A 14,496-nucleotide genomic window follows, 5' to 3' on the forward strand; every position below is an offset into this window, starting at 1 on the left:
GCCTTGTGGGCTTCCCTTGTGGTTCAGCTGTAAAGAATCCGTCTGCAATGTGGGAGATCTGGGTCCAATCCCTGGGTTGGGAAGATCCCCTGGAGAAGGGAAAGGCTACACACTCCAGTATTCTGACCTGGAGAATTCCATGGACTGAATAGTCCATGGGGTCACAAACAATAGGACACAACTGAGCGACTTTCACTTTTATTGGCCTTAGAGATGAGTACTAAATCCGTTTACTCACAAAAGGACCAGCTGCGATCCACCCTTTCTGGCCCCCTGACTTACCATTCTCCTTACTCTCCTTGCTCCATCCATATGGTTTCATTTTATGACCTCAATAAAATGGTTCTCAATTCCAGCTTCATATTACTGGGTTGGCTGAAAAGTTCATTTGGGTTTTTGTGCCATCTTATGGAAAAACTCAAACGAAATTTTTGGCCAACCCAATAGAATTCTCTGTGGAGCTTTTAAAATACTGTTGCTAGAGCCACACCTTCAGAGATTTTGAATCACTTTTGTGGGGTGAATTCCAGGCATTTGTATTTCTAGAAGGGATCCAAGTGATTTTAAGGTTCAGCCAGGGCTGAGAACCACATCTGTAATGCAGCATATACTTTCTCAAGTCATCTTTAGACCCCAGTGTTTCTCTTTCTGGAGAAAACTTCCTCTGCTCTCCTGACCCCTATAGTCTCTAAGCTTAAGTCTAAAACTTCTTTAGAAAACAAATTTTCCTTTATATCATCTGCTAGATTAGCTTCCCATAGTAATCCCTGTAATTCCTCTTTTGATCATGTACCAATTTCCTTTGTTTCAAGTTTACTTATCCACGAGATTATAGAAATACTATCTGTCTTTCCCCTGCTCTAGTCCCACTGCTTAACACAGTGCCTAGCAAATGGTAGATACTAAAGAACTGTCTGATGGTCAACTGAAAATAACTGCATCCTGGGAATGCAATCTTACAGTAATATTAAAGAACTATTCAGTTCTCTATTTTTCCATAGCAAGATGCTTGGTCAAAAGGGCAGATTTGTAAGCATGGCAAAGGCTTTTTGATGAGGGGAGTGCATAGTTGGGGGTCCTATCACAAGTCAAGCTGTTAATATGTTGACACTAAAACCCTAAAATGTCTGGAGAATCGGTGAAGTATGACTTCTAGTAGGCTGCAGAGATGAGAGTCCCACACCTCTCTGGAAAATAACTTTCTAAGGAAAGACAGTGGTGGCACAAAACTAGTTTAAATAGAATGAGTTTTAAAAAGGAGTTCTATGTAATATATCAGCATCATAAATTTTGTTTTTTAATGTTGATGCCAGGTCTTGAATACAGACTTATTATATCCAAATCTCTGAAGGTGTGGTCCAGTATTCAAATCAGTATTTTTTAACCCCTTAATGTACTGCCAGTGTTGAGAACCAGTGACTGAGATTTAAAGTGTCATATATTAATTTCCAAGGACTCAAGCTTGGTTAGAATGTATTCTATAAGAAAATTTCCAACTGAGACAATACCGCCAGAGGATCATTGTTATATCAGACAAAATGTTCAGTTACTCATTGTCGAGAAATACAACTAGTGGATTTCTGGGCAAATCAAATGAAAGTGGTAACAAGGACAAAAATGTCTTTCCAAAATAAAAGAATTACCATTATACTTCCATGTTACAGTGAGAGTTGTCTGCCATACAGAAGGTTCCATGCTCTCTAAGTGATAATAATGTGCAAAATGTTAATAAGTAGCATAGCAAAGGCTTATTCTCTCAAGGTTAAATAAAATCATATGTGATGTTGTTAGGAATCAATACTAAATATGAATATAAATATTTTAGAGAAAAGAAAATAAGTCCTCTGCACTGCTCGGTCTGAGCACAGCAGAGAAGAGATGTTAGACAACAGTCAATGTGATTCCCAGAGAAGACACGGCAGGATGCTTATCTCTAGTGGGAAGATGCTACTTTCTAATTAAGATCCCCAATCAGGAAGTTTCTATGGCTATTTCAGTTAGTTTGGGCTGGTTTAATATGAGACCAGAAAATAGTTGGGCTTCCCAGGTGACTCAATGGTAAAGAATCTGCCTGCCAAGCAGTAGATGTGGGTTTGATCCCTGGGTCGGGAAGATCCCCTGCAGGAGGAAATGGCAACCCACTCCAGTATTCTATACCCACTCCAGTATTCTAGGAAAATCCCATGGACAGAGGAGCCTGGAGGGCTACAGTCCATGGGATCTCAAAAGAGTTGGACATGACTAAGCACTAAACAGCAACAGGAGAATGAATGGTTTAAACAACAGAAATTTATTTCTCACAATTCTGGATGCTGTGAAGTCCAAGACCAAAAAATGGCAGATTCAGTATCTGGTGGGATTCCTCTTCCTGGTTTTCAGACAGCCCTCCTTTCCTTGTATCCTTACTTGGTAGAGAGATAACTTGAAAGCAAGCCCTCTCTTAGAAAGGCTCTAATTCTTCAAAGGACTTATCCCTCATGACCTCATCCAAACCTAATCACCTCCAAAAGATCGTGCCTCCTAATATCATCACATGGGGGTTAGCATTTCAACATAAATATTTATCAAAATTCAAATATGCACCCCACAACATGGACTTAATAGACAGGAATATAGTTCTATCCTTCAAGATTGCTCTTACACTCCACAGAGGCAGAACATAGATCCCACAGGGCACTCATTGCTGGTATCAGTGGAGCAGCACTGAGCAAATGGAGAAGGGCTCTTTTAGGGTGAGAAGCAATCAGGGGCAGTCATTTGCCTATGCGCTAGAGAGAAAAAAACCCTCTTTGAAAAATCATTATTATAAAGCAGTACCTAAAAGAAAGGGGCTTCCCAGGTGGCTCAGTGGTAAAGACACGTGTGTTTGATACCTGGGTTTGGCAAGATCCCCTGGAGTATGAATTGGCAACCCACTCCAATATTCTTGCCTGGAAAATTCCATGGAGAGAAGAGCCTGGTGGGCTACAGTCCATGGGGTCGCAAAGAGTCAGACATGACTGAGCGACTACACACACACACACATGCACCTAAAAGAGAACTCTGAGTTATTTCAGAAATATTGAAAATTTCTATAAATAGTACTAATGGGCCTGATACAAAAAAGTGACATTGCAACAGAGGCTTACATAAACAAGGGTGACACGCAGAGAAGCAAAGAGATCCTGTTCTACTAGGCCTTCTCTGGTTCTCCAACTCCTTATATAAAAAACTGGAAATTCTTATTGGGATCCCACTGAATGTCATATATAAGTTTCAATAGTTATATTAGAGAGCTATATGTTGACCTGTACCTGGTTCTCATTCTATAGGAGTATGAGTTTGAACATTCTTCAATAAGGCCTAACATAAACCACCTTGCTGGTATCGTCATAGACAGACTCCACAAGCAGTATATTGCACTTAACAGTGGTGTATACAAGAACAGCTGGTAAAGAGTATTCCTAACAAGATTTTATCTGGAAATGCCAATTATATAGACAACTATGGCTGGCTACAGAAGGCCAGCATTTAGTATCATGCATAGGTTTTAAATTACAATTTGTCTGGCCTCAACATTTTTACAAAAGTTTGTACTTATGTTTCAAGTCCAATTTGACCTCTTTGGTCTCTGTAGAAGGCAGAATTACACATGGCGTTATGAGCCTCGCAGATAGATCATCATTGATTCTTTTCTTTTTTCTGGTACTTGCAGGAGCATTTAGCTACCAGCCTATGGGACACATACTCAGGTCTGATAAGTAATCAAGCCATGATCCTGGCCTTGAACTCCAGGTATAATAAGCTTTCATGCTCTCTTATTGGACTGGTTGAATACCTTTAAAATGTAATAGACACATATCAATGTGAAAAGTAAAAAGTTACTCCAGGTTCCTCCACCCTAATTCAGCAGCTATTCTTTCTGATGTTTATAAACCTTTCTGTATTGTATAAATGGGCAGATAAACCACTATACTACTTTTCATTTTTACTTTGTCTTAATTTTAACTTTTCTGTAGATCATATTTTCATTTTAATGGCAACAGAATATTTCCAAATTTTGACATTTTCTAAACTAAATTTTACCAATACTGTGATGATCATCCTTGTATATAAAAGATTGTATCTGTTCTGAAAAACTTCTTTGAAATACCCTTCTGAGAGTGAGATTTCTGGTTTAAGTGATGTGTGTGTATGTGTGTGTGTGTGTGTTAATCGCTAAGTCATGTCTGACTCTCTTACCACCCCATGGACTATAGCCCACCAGGCTCCTCTGTCCATAGTATTTCCCAGGGAAGAATACTGGGATGGGTTACCATTTTGATCTTCCCAACCTAGAGACTGAACCCAAGTCTCATACATTGCAGATGGATTTCTTTACCACAGAGCCACCAGGGAAGTCCTGATTTAAATGATAGGCAACCATAAAAATGCCCTGCTCTGGAGGATCTTCACTGGCCAACAGCTATAGCTGCTGCCTGTGTAGATTTGCCAACATGGTTTATGAGGCCTCACTTCCTGTGGGCTGCTCCCATCAATGACCCAGCATGGCAGGACAAATAACTCTAATGGTACCAGTGGGTGACTTCAGCTTGAGAGAGCCTCATTAGCCAGGTTGAACCCTCCTTGGAACTTGCTGTAATTCAAGACTCTTCCTACCCTAATCCTTCTTCCTTCCTTCTCTGCTTCTCTTGGAAATCTCTTTTACTTCTCTTAGTCTTCTTAAAATCCTCTTTTAGCATCTATTTCCCCTAAACCCAAAGTAATGCAAATGAGATGAACTGTCTTAGAGATTTTGATAGCGTCAATTTGTTCTTCAGAAGAACTGCACCTACAAGTGTTTCGTCAAAGCCTAGTCACCTGGAAGATATGCATGCATACATACAAAGATACATATAGACAAGATTTGGCATATTATATTATTTTACAGGGTTCATGGAAAGGCAGACTGTAGATTAGAATCCCCTTCTTCATATTTTAATTTTTTGGTCTACCAAAATGTTAAAAATCTCCCACATACATAATGGTTTTCCTTTATTTTGAAAAATTTATTATAAATTTTGCTTTTCATATTTTGACCAAGTATTAGTTGGTATATAAAGATTTACACATGTTATGTCTTCATATATACCTGTATAATTTAACAATATAAATGAATTTTGTTACTATTAAACACATGGACTTCCCAGGTTGCTCAGTGGTAAAGAATCTGCCTGCCAAGCAGGAGATGTGGGTTCAATCCCTGGATTGAGAAGATCCCCTAAAGAAGGAAATGGCAACCCACCCCAGTATTCTTGCCTGACAAATTCCATGGACAGAGGAACCTGGTGGGCTATAGTCCACGGGGTCACAAAATAGTCAGACACAACTTAGCAACTAAACAATAACAAAATTAAACCCATATAATATCTTCCTTCTTTTCTTGACTAATTTAGTCTTTCTAATTATTTAGTTTCTACTCCCTTTTTACTTCTCTTTTAAATCTTTAAAATTGCCATTATACTTATTTCCCCTTATAATTTTTTAAAATAATTTTGTTTATGCCCTTCATTTCTTTGGTTGTATGTTTAGCCCTTTCAAAATCTTAAGTTATATGCATAGTTTATTATTTTTGTCTCATTTTAAATAAGGAAAAAATGTTGATAATATTTAAGTACTTCAGATTTTCTAATTTTTAAAATAGATTTCTCATGGTGATTAGAGAATGAAATGTATATGCTTTTATAGTTTGAAACTTTGTATGGCTAACTATATGCAAAATATTTTTCAGCATTCCATGATTATTTAAAAAGATAACCCTTGTTATCTGATTTAGCATAATTTATTTATATCTCCTTATTAATTATATTAAAGATATTATCATTTGTAGATTTTTAATTTTTACCTACCACTTACTAATAACTGAATGCTTAATCTTCTCCTATGTGCTTCTATTTCTCCTTAATTCTTAATAATTTAATAGTTTTTTATAAATTATATTTTAATGAATATTCAACAATTTTCAATTTTATTTCTATGTGCTTGAAATTTTATGTTAATAACTATAACTTTTATCAATTTATATGAATTGTACATATCTCTCTTAACACTTTTTTATTTGAATTAATCATACAGCATATTGATATAGCCCTCCTGATTTATTTCTGATCATGTTTTATATAATTTTCCCATGCTTTTATCAAGAGGCATCCACTTTCCTTTATTCAATTGTGATTCTTGAAATTATACTTGCAAAAATTTCACTTACTAATATTATATGATACCTATTGCTCTATAATGAGAAGAAACAAAACATTTTCAAGAAAAATTTTTAGTATAGTTGGTTTACCACTAATTCTCACTTCACTCCAATGTCAGAAACAAGTATTTAGCTCAAAAATTTTTTTAAAGCATACAGTAATTTGTGAGAGCTACTTATTGTTTCTTCTCATATTTATTTCTATACCATATTGTTATATATCTTAGAATATAAGAAAAGTTTTACATTGCAATTCTCAAGACTAAGATGTCTCTGGCTGTAAAACACACTAGTAATTTAATAACTGCTCTTTTGAAAACAAATTACATATAGGCCAAAAAAGCGTACTTGCTGATAATTGCCTTTGTTGACCCATATATTTTTGTTGGCTTTCTTCTTTTAGTATCACCAGTATCTGACCCTCAACCTTCTTCACATTTGAAATGGGGAGATCCTTAGCCCATCAGCAGTTGTGAATGACGTCAGAGCTTCACGCGTGTGCTGTGTGCTCAGTCACTGAGCTGAGTCTCCCTCTCTGTGACCCCATGCACTGTAGCCCGCCAGGCTCCTCTGTCCATGGGGATTCTCCAGCCAAGAATACTAGAGTGGGTTGCTATGCCCTCCTCCAGGGGATCTTCCCAACCCACGGACTGAACCCTGGTCTCTCACATTACAGGCTGATTCTTTACCATCTGAACCACCAGGGAAGCCCAAGAATACTGGAGTGGGTAGCTTATCCCTTCTCTAGGGAATCTTCCCAACCCAGAAATCAAACTGGAGTCTCCTGCATTGCAGGTGGATTCTTTACCAGCTGGGCTACCAGGGGAGCATCATGCTACTTTCCTAATCCTTGTTCATCATGTGGACCATTTTAGCATTTTTAGAACTGGCAATCTGATTTCAAAGTACATTACAAGACAATTTTCTATTTTATCAAAACATTAATTTTTCATTTTCCAAAACCAAATCATACATCCCTAGAATCCTACCACTGAAAAAAACCACTGGAACTTTTTGATAGGTAACACACTTTTATTTGTTCAGAGTCTGAAAATCCACTGGTGTCCATGAATAAGTCAAATCAATCTTCCTAAGATTTAAAAAATTATCTACTATGTTCCAGGAGATTCCATTTCAAACAATGGATAGCAAATATTTAGATCTTCTTGTCCAGTAGAGGAAAATGATTCTGAGTTCAGCACAAGATTTTCTACCTTTACCAACTATATTACCATCTTGTAAAAAAAAAAATTATTATTTGTACTTTAAAAACTCAGGAGGCACTGTTATCCAGAACACATTTATCAAAGGAAAAATAGCTGTGTCACAACATCTTTTAAACTGTTGATGGGAAGGTTTCTTTTGCCATCTACTGGAAGATGTATCTTAGTATCAGAAGTGTTACATATGAGAAACACAGTATCATTGATTAGCTAAAATGTGGCAGTGATATATTTCAACTACCTAAATTTCAGCATGGCTTGATGAGCTTAGCTGGGAAATAACCACCCTGTAAAGTATTATGTCTATGGAGAAATAAATTCTGAATTCTAAATAACTGATTACAAATTATTTTTTTTTACCAAAAAATGATTCTTTTATATTTAAATCACCATAATAATTTTAGAGTAATATTTAAAATTCACACATTATATAAAGCCAAAAGTTGGGCCTCATGTTCTAGTATACTGTCTCTTAAACTAAGAAAAGGCCACTAAATTTAGCTTACATCTGTTCTTTCCTTAATTTAATAATTATACCTTTTTTTTTGGTCAGCTTCGTGGATCCTGCATTGCAGTTTGAAACTCAACTGAAGATAATAAAGTCATCCTTTAAAATGGCATTTGCTGTCACAAATCTTGATGAAGTGAGGGAAATTAGGATGAATGAAGATGATGAAGACGACCTAGAAGTAAGACTTTGCTTCCTTTAATCGTGATGAGACGTCTTTATGCACAGCAATCCCACAGAATGTCTGCCACAAGTTGTAATCTATGTTTTCTTCTTCACTCTTTTTAGATATAATAGATAAATAGCATATTCCAGCACTAATCTCTTTTCCTGGACTCCCAGTGAACTCTACAATCCCTGGGGTGTAAGGAATTGTATAGAATTTATAGGAACAAATGGGCGAAGAGATTTTGGTTAATTTGTTTAGCAAGTCCAGCAAGTTTACTGGCAAGTGCTTCAAAGAAGTAAACAGGAGCCAAGAAAAGTGCAGGTAGGAAGACTTCTGTAGTAAGATCAGTAACATCCATGGTTTTTTATTTCTCAGTCTTGCTACACAGGGTTCACTTGTCCTACAAGGTATTAAAGCAATTCATGGCATGTTGTATTGAATGAGGTCTCACCTCCATAGCTACATCTCTGCTTTTTTTTTTTTTTTTTTTTACCTTCAATTTATGGGGAAAACTGAGGACCCAGGATTGTATAACTACTGGCTGGGTGGTTGTCTAACTTCCTTGTTTTTCAGAGTTTATATCGAACTATTTTAAACTTATTTGAGGACACTCTTCTGATCTTAGTGTCTAAAGATGTCTACAAACTGCAGATCTTAAAGGTAAAGGGAAAATAGATGGTTTTGTTTTCTTGTCATAGAGCTCAAGAGTATACGATATTGTTATTGTTCTTTAGTCCCTAAGTCATGTCCAATTTTTTTGCAAACCCATGGGCTGTAATCTTCTGGCCTCCTCTGTCCTTGGGATTTTTCCAGGCAAGAATACTGGAGTCAGTTGCCATTTCCTTCTCCAGGGGATCTTCTCAACCTAGGGATTGAACTTGTGTCTCCTGCATTGACAGGCAGGTTATTTACCACTAAGCCACCAGGGAAGGCCATACTATATTTTACTTTTTATCATTTGCCGTACTTACATCTCCTTCAAGTATCTGGTGGCTGAAAGATTTTCCTTACCTTTCAGAATGTGTCATCTCCCAAATGAAATCACTTCCTTTTATTTGAACCACAGAGACAGAATTTTAAGAATTCAATTTTGGAAGTATGGCAACAACAGACACTTAAGAAGCCAAATATTATGTGGCAACATAAGTATGAACACAATATAGGGTAGCAGAACATACAATGATTGGTCTAAACCATCTTCAGGCCCATGTAACAGTTAGCCATATTTTGAAAATGTTTATATGCATATTCTTCCCTCACAACTCTGGGATAGGGAATTCCATGGGCATCCTATCTTCATGGATACCATGGTATCAAGGAAGTTCTAATAAACATTCATAATCCCAATTTTCATATCCAGGGCCTCAGTATATTTTTAATGTGCCAGCTAGAGACAGAGACTTATCTGGACATATTATGATTTTCAATTTTTTATTTTTAACATGATAGCATCCGGAGGCAGCTGTCTGGAAATACTGAGAAACTAGATCGATGGGTTTTGCAAATCATAAAATACATTCAAGGAAAGAAGTAGAATTGATATCTATGAAGATAAGGAGAAATGTGAAAGATAATAAAATATACAGATGTAACTTGTGCCTGATTTTAGCCATATATTTTCCATGCACTTTAAGGTGGTTGTTGAAAGTGAAAGTTAAAGCCAAGGGCTTCCTTGGTGGCTCAGATGCTGAAGAGTCTGCCTGCAATGCAGGAGACGCAGGTTCAATCCCTGGGTCAGGAAGATCCCCTGGAGGAGGGAATGGCTATCCACTCTAGTATTCTTGCCTGGAGAATTCTATTGACAGAGGCGCATAGTGGAATACAGTTCATGGGGTTGCAAAGAGTTGGACACAACAGAGTGACTAACACTTTCACTAACACTCCCATGTATACTCTTTCAACCACCCTATGCTGTTTATTGAGCATTTACTCTATGTCAGGCACTAAGCTGAATACTTAATAAATGGGTTATTTAATTTAATGCTTAAAATAATCCTATGAGAAAGTTAAAATTATTTCTCCCATTTTGCAGATAAGGAAATGGAAGCTGAAAGAGGAGCAATAATATGTGGGCATCTAATTAGTGGAGGCGCTACTATAAGTTGGGAGTCTGTTACTTGACCACCTTATTCTTAAACCTACCACATCTAGAAACTCCCCTCATCCTCAAAAAGAGCTGGACCTCACTCCTGGAGAAGGAAGAGGCTGAGATTTAAAGACTCCTCATTCCTAGGAAATAAACTTCAGAATAGTTTTATACAATGGGAGAAAGTGAAATGGAAGAGATTCAGCCAACCATTGGCATAAATACTAAGGACTCCAACAATCAGTCTTAAGAGGTCTACTAATGGTGGTTAACATGTGAGGCACATGCAGTCTTATTCCTTTCCCAAGGTTATACCTATGTCCTTGTACCTGAGGATTTAGAAAAAGGGGGGCAGAACACAGCAAGACAGACCAAATTTAGCAATGAATCAAAATTAACAAGAACTTTCTCACTGAGCTACCTCCAGGAATATACTCTATACCATAAGACAGAAAATATCTGTGAATTTGCAGAGAGAATTCTAGAATAAGATGACATTTCAGGATCAGATAACATTTTGATTCTTTTCTAAAACTGAAAATCAGATCCTATGATTTAACAGAGAGAATTAACATGCCCTTTAAGAAGAGGAGAAGCATTTGATGATAATCCTGTTGTCCATGATAATTCATGATAATCATGGTAATCCTAATAATCCATGCTGAACTTTTTATGATGTCTGGCAAAGTGATTGTTAATAGTGGGATATTAGTAAATGCATGTTGGATAGGATTAAACAAAACAAAACCCAGGTGTAGCTACTATGGCAGATGAAGTACTATACTTTTATAGACAGTGGTGTACAAGCTCATTGTCATACTTTTTGAATATATATAGAATAGGTGTGAAATCATTGGGAGATCATGGGGAATCTTGACTTGGTAAAGGTGATGATCTGAGCAGAAGAAAGGAACTTGTGGAAATAGAAACACCACGGTTCTAGGATGGTTCTTGTGTTTTCAACAGGAAATGGTTGTATGGATGAATGAAGATAGTTCGTACATGCAGGAGGAAGCCATGGTGGTGATCAGCAGAGTGCTAAGCTTTGCAGCCAGGAAAGTCAAGGGATCTGTAAGTCACAGGGACTGCTCCTTAGCCCCCTGCTCCTAAAGACTGCACTTCTGCAGTATTGCGTTCCTTTTTTCTGCAGTGTTTGCTGAATGCCACCAGGTGGAAGCAAACCAGCATTTTCCAGATGGTGGGAACTAAAGTAGCCTCATCCAGCTTATCTCAGTCTTGCAAACAAACCTTTACTAAGTTAACATTCTCTTTAAGTAATGTTTTCTAAAGATAATCATTATTATTTGATTATTTTAGTCGCTCAGTCATATCCAGCTCTTTGCGACCCCATGGATGATAGCCTCTGTCCACAGAATTCTTCAGGCAAGAATACTGGAGTGGGTTGCCATTCCCTTCTCCAGGGGATCTTCCCCATCTAGGAATTGAACCCAGGTCTCCCACGTTGCAGGCAGATTCTTTACCATCAGAGCCATCTTTGAGGCACAGGAAGATCACAATTTTTAAAGATAATTAAGTCAGTGAAATTAATGGAGGTGAGGAGACAAATACATACAATGGGCAAAAATATTAACAAATTAGAAGCTAAACTTCCCATAGGCAAGGTCTGTGTATATCTATATCTGACACAGTGTAAATAATAAAGGAAGATTTGTTCTGCCATTCTCTAACTAAATATAACTACCCATTCTGTTCTCAGGTTCTGGCCATTCACTGGATAAAAACTATTTTCTTCATAAATTACCATAGCCTGTGTCTTCCAGACTCTCAGAGGCCCTTGTCCTTTTGAACAATTCTTTCATTTGTATTCTATCAGAAATATATTTTTAAGTGGTATTCCTTTTACATGACCTGTGTGCCCATCAGGGTGAAGAAATGGCTCCACTCAAAGAATATTTGTCCTTTCGATTAAACTATTTTCAAACAGGTGAAGACATGTGAGCTAAACATGTCATCTTATCTCATCAACAGAGATTTTTCCTAGATTTGTTCCTTTGGCATATCAGCATTCAAAAGACAGTGAAAGATTTCCAGTCGAAGCTAACAGCTTGTCCACATGTCTATCTCCACTCCCTCCACAAAATGATAGTAATAAAATGCGTTAAATGTATAAAGCTACAGCACCAAAGAGAATTAGTAAAGGGATCTCAATGGGCTAGCGAGGTCAGCAAACTTCTGGATGACAGAATAGATAGAAGATGGTAACTGATAAAGTCTGGCAGGAGAAGCTGAAAGACAAGGGCATGTGAACATCAGGATGGAGGATGGCTGAAAAGGGAGGTAGTTTGCCCTATGGACCCTGGAGAGTCTGAAGCTATAGAAACCCAAGTAACAATTAAGCGTGGGAGGCAGAGGAAACTTGAAGATGTGCTAACTCACTGAAAAGACTCACCTCATACAGAAGGATCTACATTGCACACATACACTATTCCAGGGAAATGAGTCCATCAGTAGACAAAATGTGAGGACTTATTTCTCAAAACAATTGCAAATTCCCTGAGAAAATCATCTTGGTTCTGTTGTTTAGACATACTTCAGCATGACCCCAGTGTCCCCATTCAGCTACTCTAAAGCCAAGTTGACCAGTTGACAAGCCTTGCTCACATACAAAATCCCACCAGTGGTATCACATTCTTAAATATTACTAGACAACTAAGACTTGCCAGGCATTTGAGAAAACCCTCCAAACACAATAGCCCCAGGCAAATAAACAGTACAAAGATGATTATCAAAAATAGATAATTTGGGGTACAGATGAGTATTTAGTCTCAAAAGGGGTAAAGAGGAAATATTTATATGCAAAAAGGAAACAACAAAAAGTGAGTACGGCCTTTGTACTGATTCATCAAAGCAAGAATATATAGGCAATGTCCCAAACTGATGTGGGAACCAAAGTGGAAGTCCATTGTTTAGAGACAGATAAGAAGCAGCTAAATGACCTAGTAAGTATTTGCCTTTGGAAGTTAACACTTAAAATTCTCGTAATTATTATAAGGAATGGAGAGGCCAGAGGTATGCAAAAGAAGGAATCCAGTTAGAAAGGGCCAGAAAACTAAGCAGGAGCACTTAGGGACAGAAACAGAGAAGCTACATTTCTCCAAATCTTCACTCTTTCCTACTTTCAGCACTTTACATAGATTTTCTTTAAAAAAAAACAAAAAAACGGAGTTATACTGTATTAAAAATTCCTGAAGTCCTATGTTTGAGGAGCTGTGACTGAGGTTGGCAGACTTCTGAAGGGACCTGTGCAGGGCATAATTGGTGTGCCCCAAGGTTCAAACAACCTCACTATTCTCTTGGCCCATACTAGGTCATGTCTACCCTCCACCTCAAACATGCTATGCAGTCTAGACACGGCCACACCTACTCTGCTAGAGACACACATCTAGAAAGACCCTATCTGGCATCATTAGCAGCTTTCTTTACAAAGACACCTGCTCAGAGTTACACATACACAAGTTCATGAGAAGGGATAATCAGAGAGAATGCTCAAGGCAAAAAACTATACACAAAAATCTCTAGGGCCAATCCCCTGTAAATGCTCCCCAGCTCCAGTGAGATAAGCTGTAAGACATAGTCCCCTGGTTCTAGGTACTTTTGCTATAAGCATCTTTGCCAAGATATCTTTGTCGTGTAACTAACTGGCCATGAGGCAATTTTTTTTTCATAAAAAATAAGATAATGAAAAATAAAAGGAGGACATTGAAAAGGTCATTATGAAACTTGAAAATTTAATAACAAAATTTAAAAGACTTTCTTCAGAAATGCAATTTAAATACATTTAAAATGTGTGTAAATTCATGTCAATCCTGTCCCCGCCAAGAAAAAAAAATGGATTTTATTTTGTGGGTGGTACTTAAGCACTTGTCTTTGAAGGTTTTCAATCATAGTATAAGTTTTTTGCTTGTTGATTCATCTCCTCATTCAGCACGGAAATTTTTCTCTTTTTTCTTGCCAAAATTTCTTCCTTCATTAAGAGAGGCATTGGTTTCTGAGTATTAGAATGCATATTTGTAACTAAGCTTTATATTGTGTCATAAAAACCTCTTCACTGTTTTTTGTTCTTGGCATCTTACCACATGTCTGTTCATAGACATTCCAACATTCTATGAGAAATGTAGGTTCACCTCTGAGCCTTTGAGACTCAACCTCTTTTTCCTTCAATGTAGCATGTTTCAAAATAAGAAACCAACTCTTGGGGCAAATCATTGTCATCTGTCAGCTCAATAAAGCCATCAATAAATGGGCTAACTGAAAGAAAATCTGGCTCATTTC

General features: G+C 37.3%; 1 protein-coding gene across 1 annotated transcript in view; it reads left to right on the forward strand.

Annotated features, from left to right (window-relative positions):
- MROH9 (maestro heat like repeat family member 9) overlaps positions 1-14,496 on the forward strand; it is a 135,165-nt gene that overhangs the window by 59,891 nt on the left and 60,778 nt on the right. Inside the window, exons 3-6 of the mRNA XM_061159770.1 lie at positions 3,695-3,774; positions 7,994-8,129; positions 8,691-8,777; positions 11,170-11,274. Of these exons, the coding sequence (XP_061015753.1) occupies positions 3,695-3,774; positions 7,994-8,129; positions 8,691-8,777; positions 11,170-11,274 (408 nt within the window). The remainder of the gene's footprint in view (positions 1-3,694; positions 3,775-7,993; positions 8,130-8,690; positions 8,778-11,169; positions 11,275-14,496) is intronic.

Source organism: Dama dama, chromosome 14, assembly GCF_033118175.1.
Source record: "Dama dama isolate Ldn47 chromosome 14, ASM3311817v1, whole genome shotgun sequence".
NCBI lineage: Eukaryota > Metazoa > Chordata > Mammalia > Artiodactyla > Cervidae > Dama > Dama dama.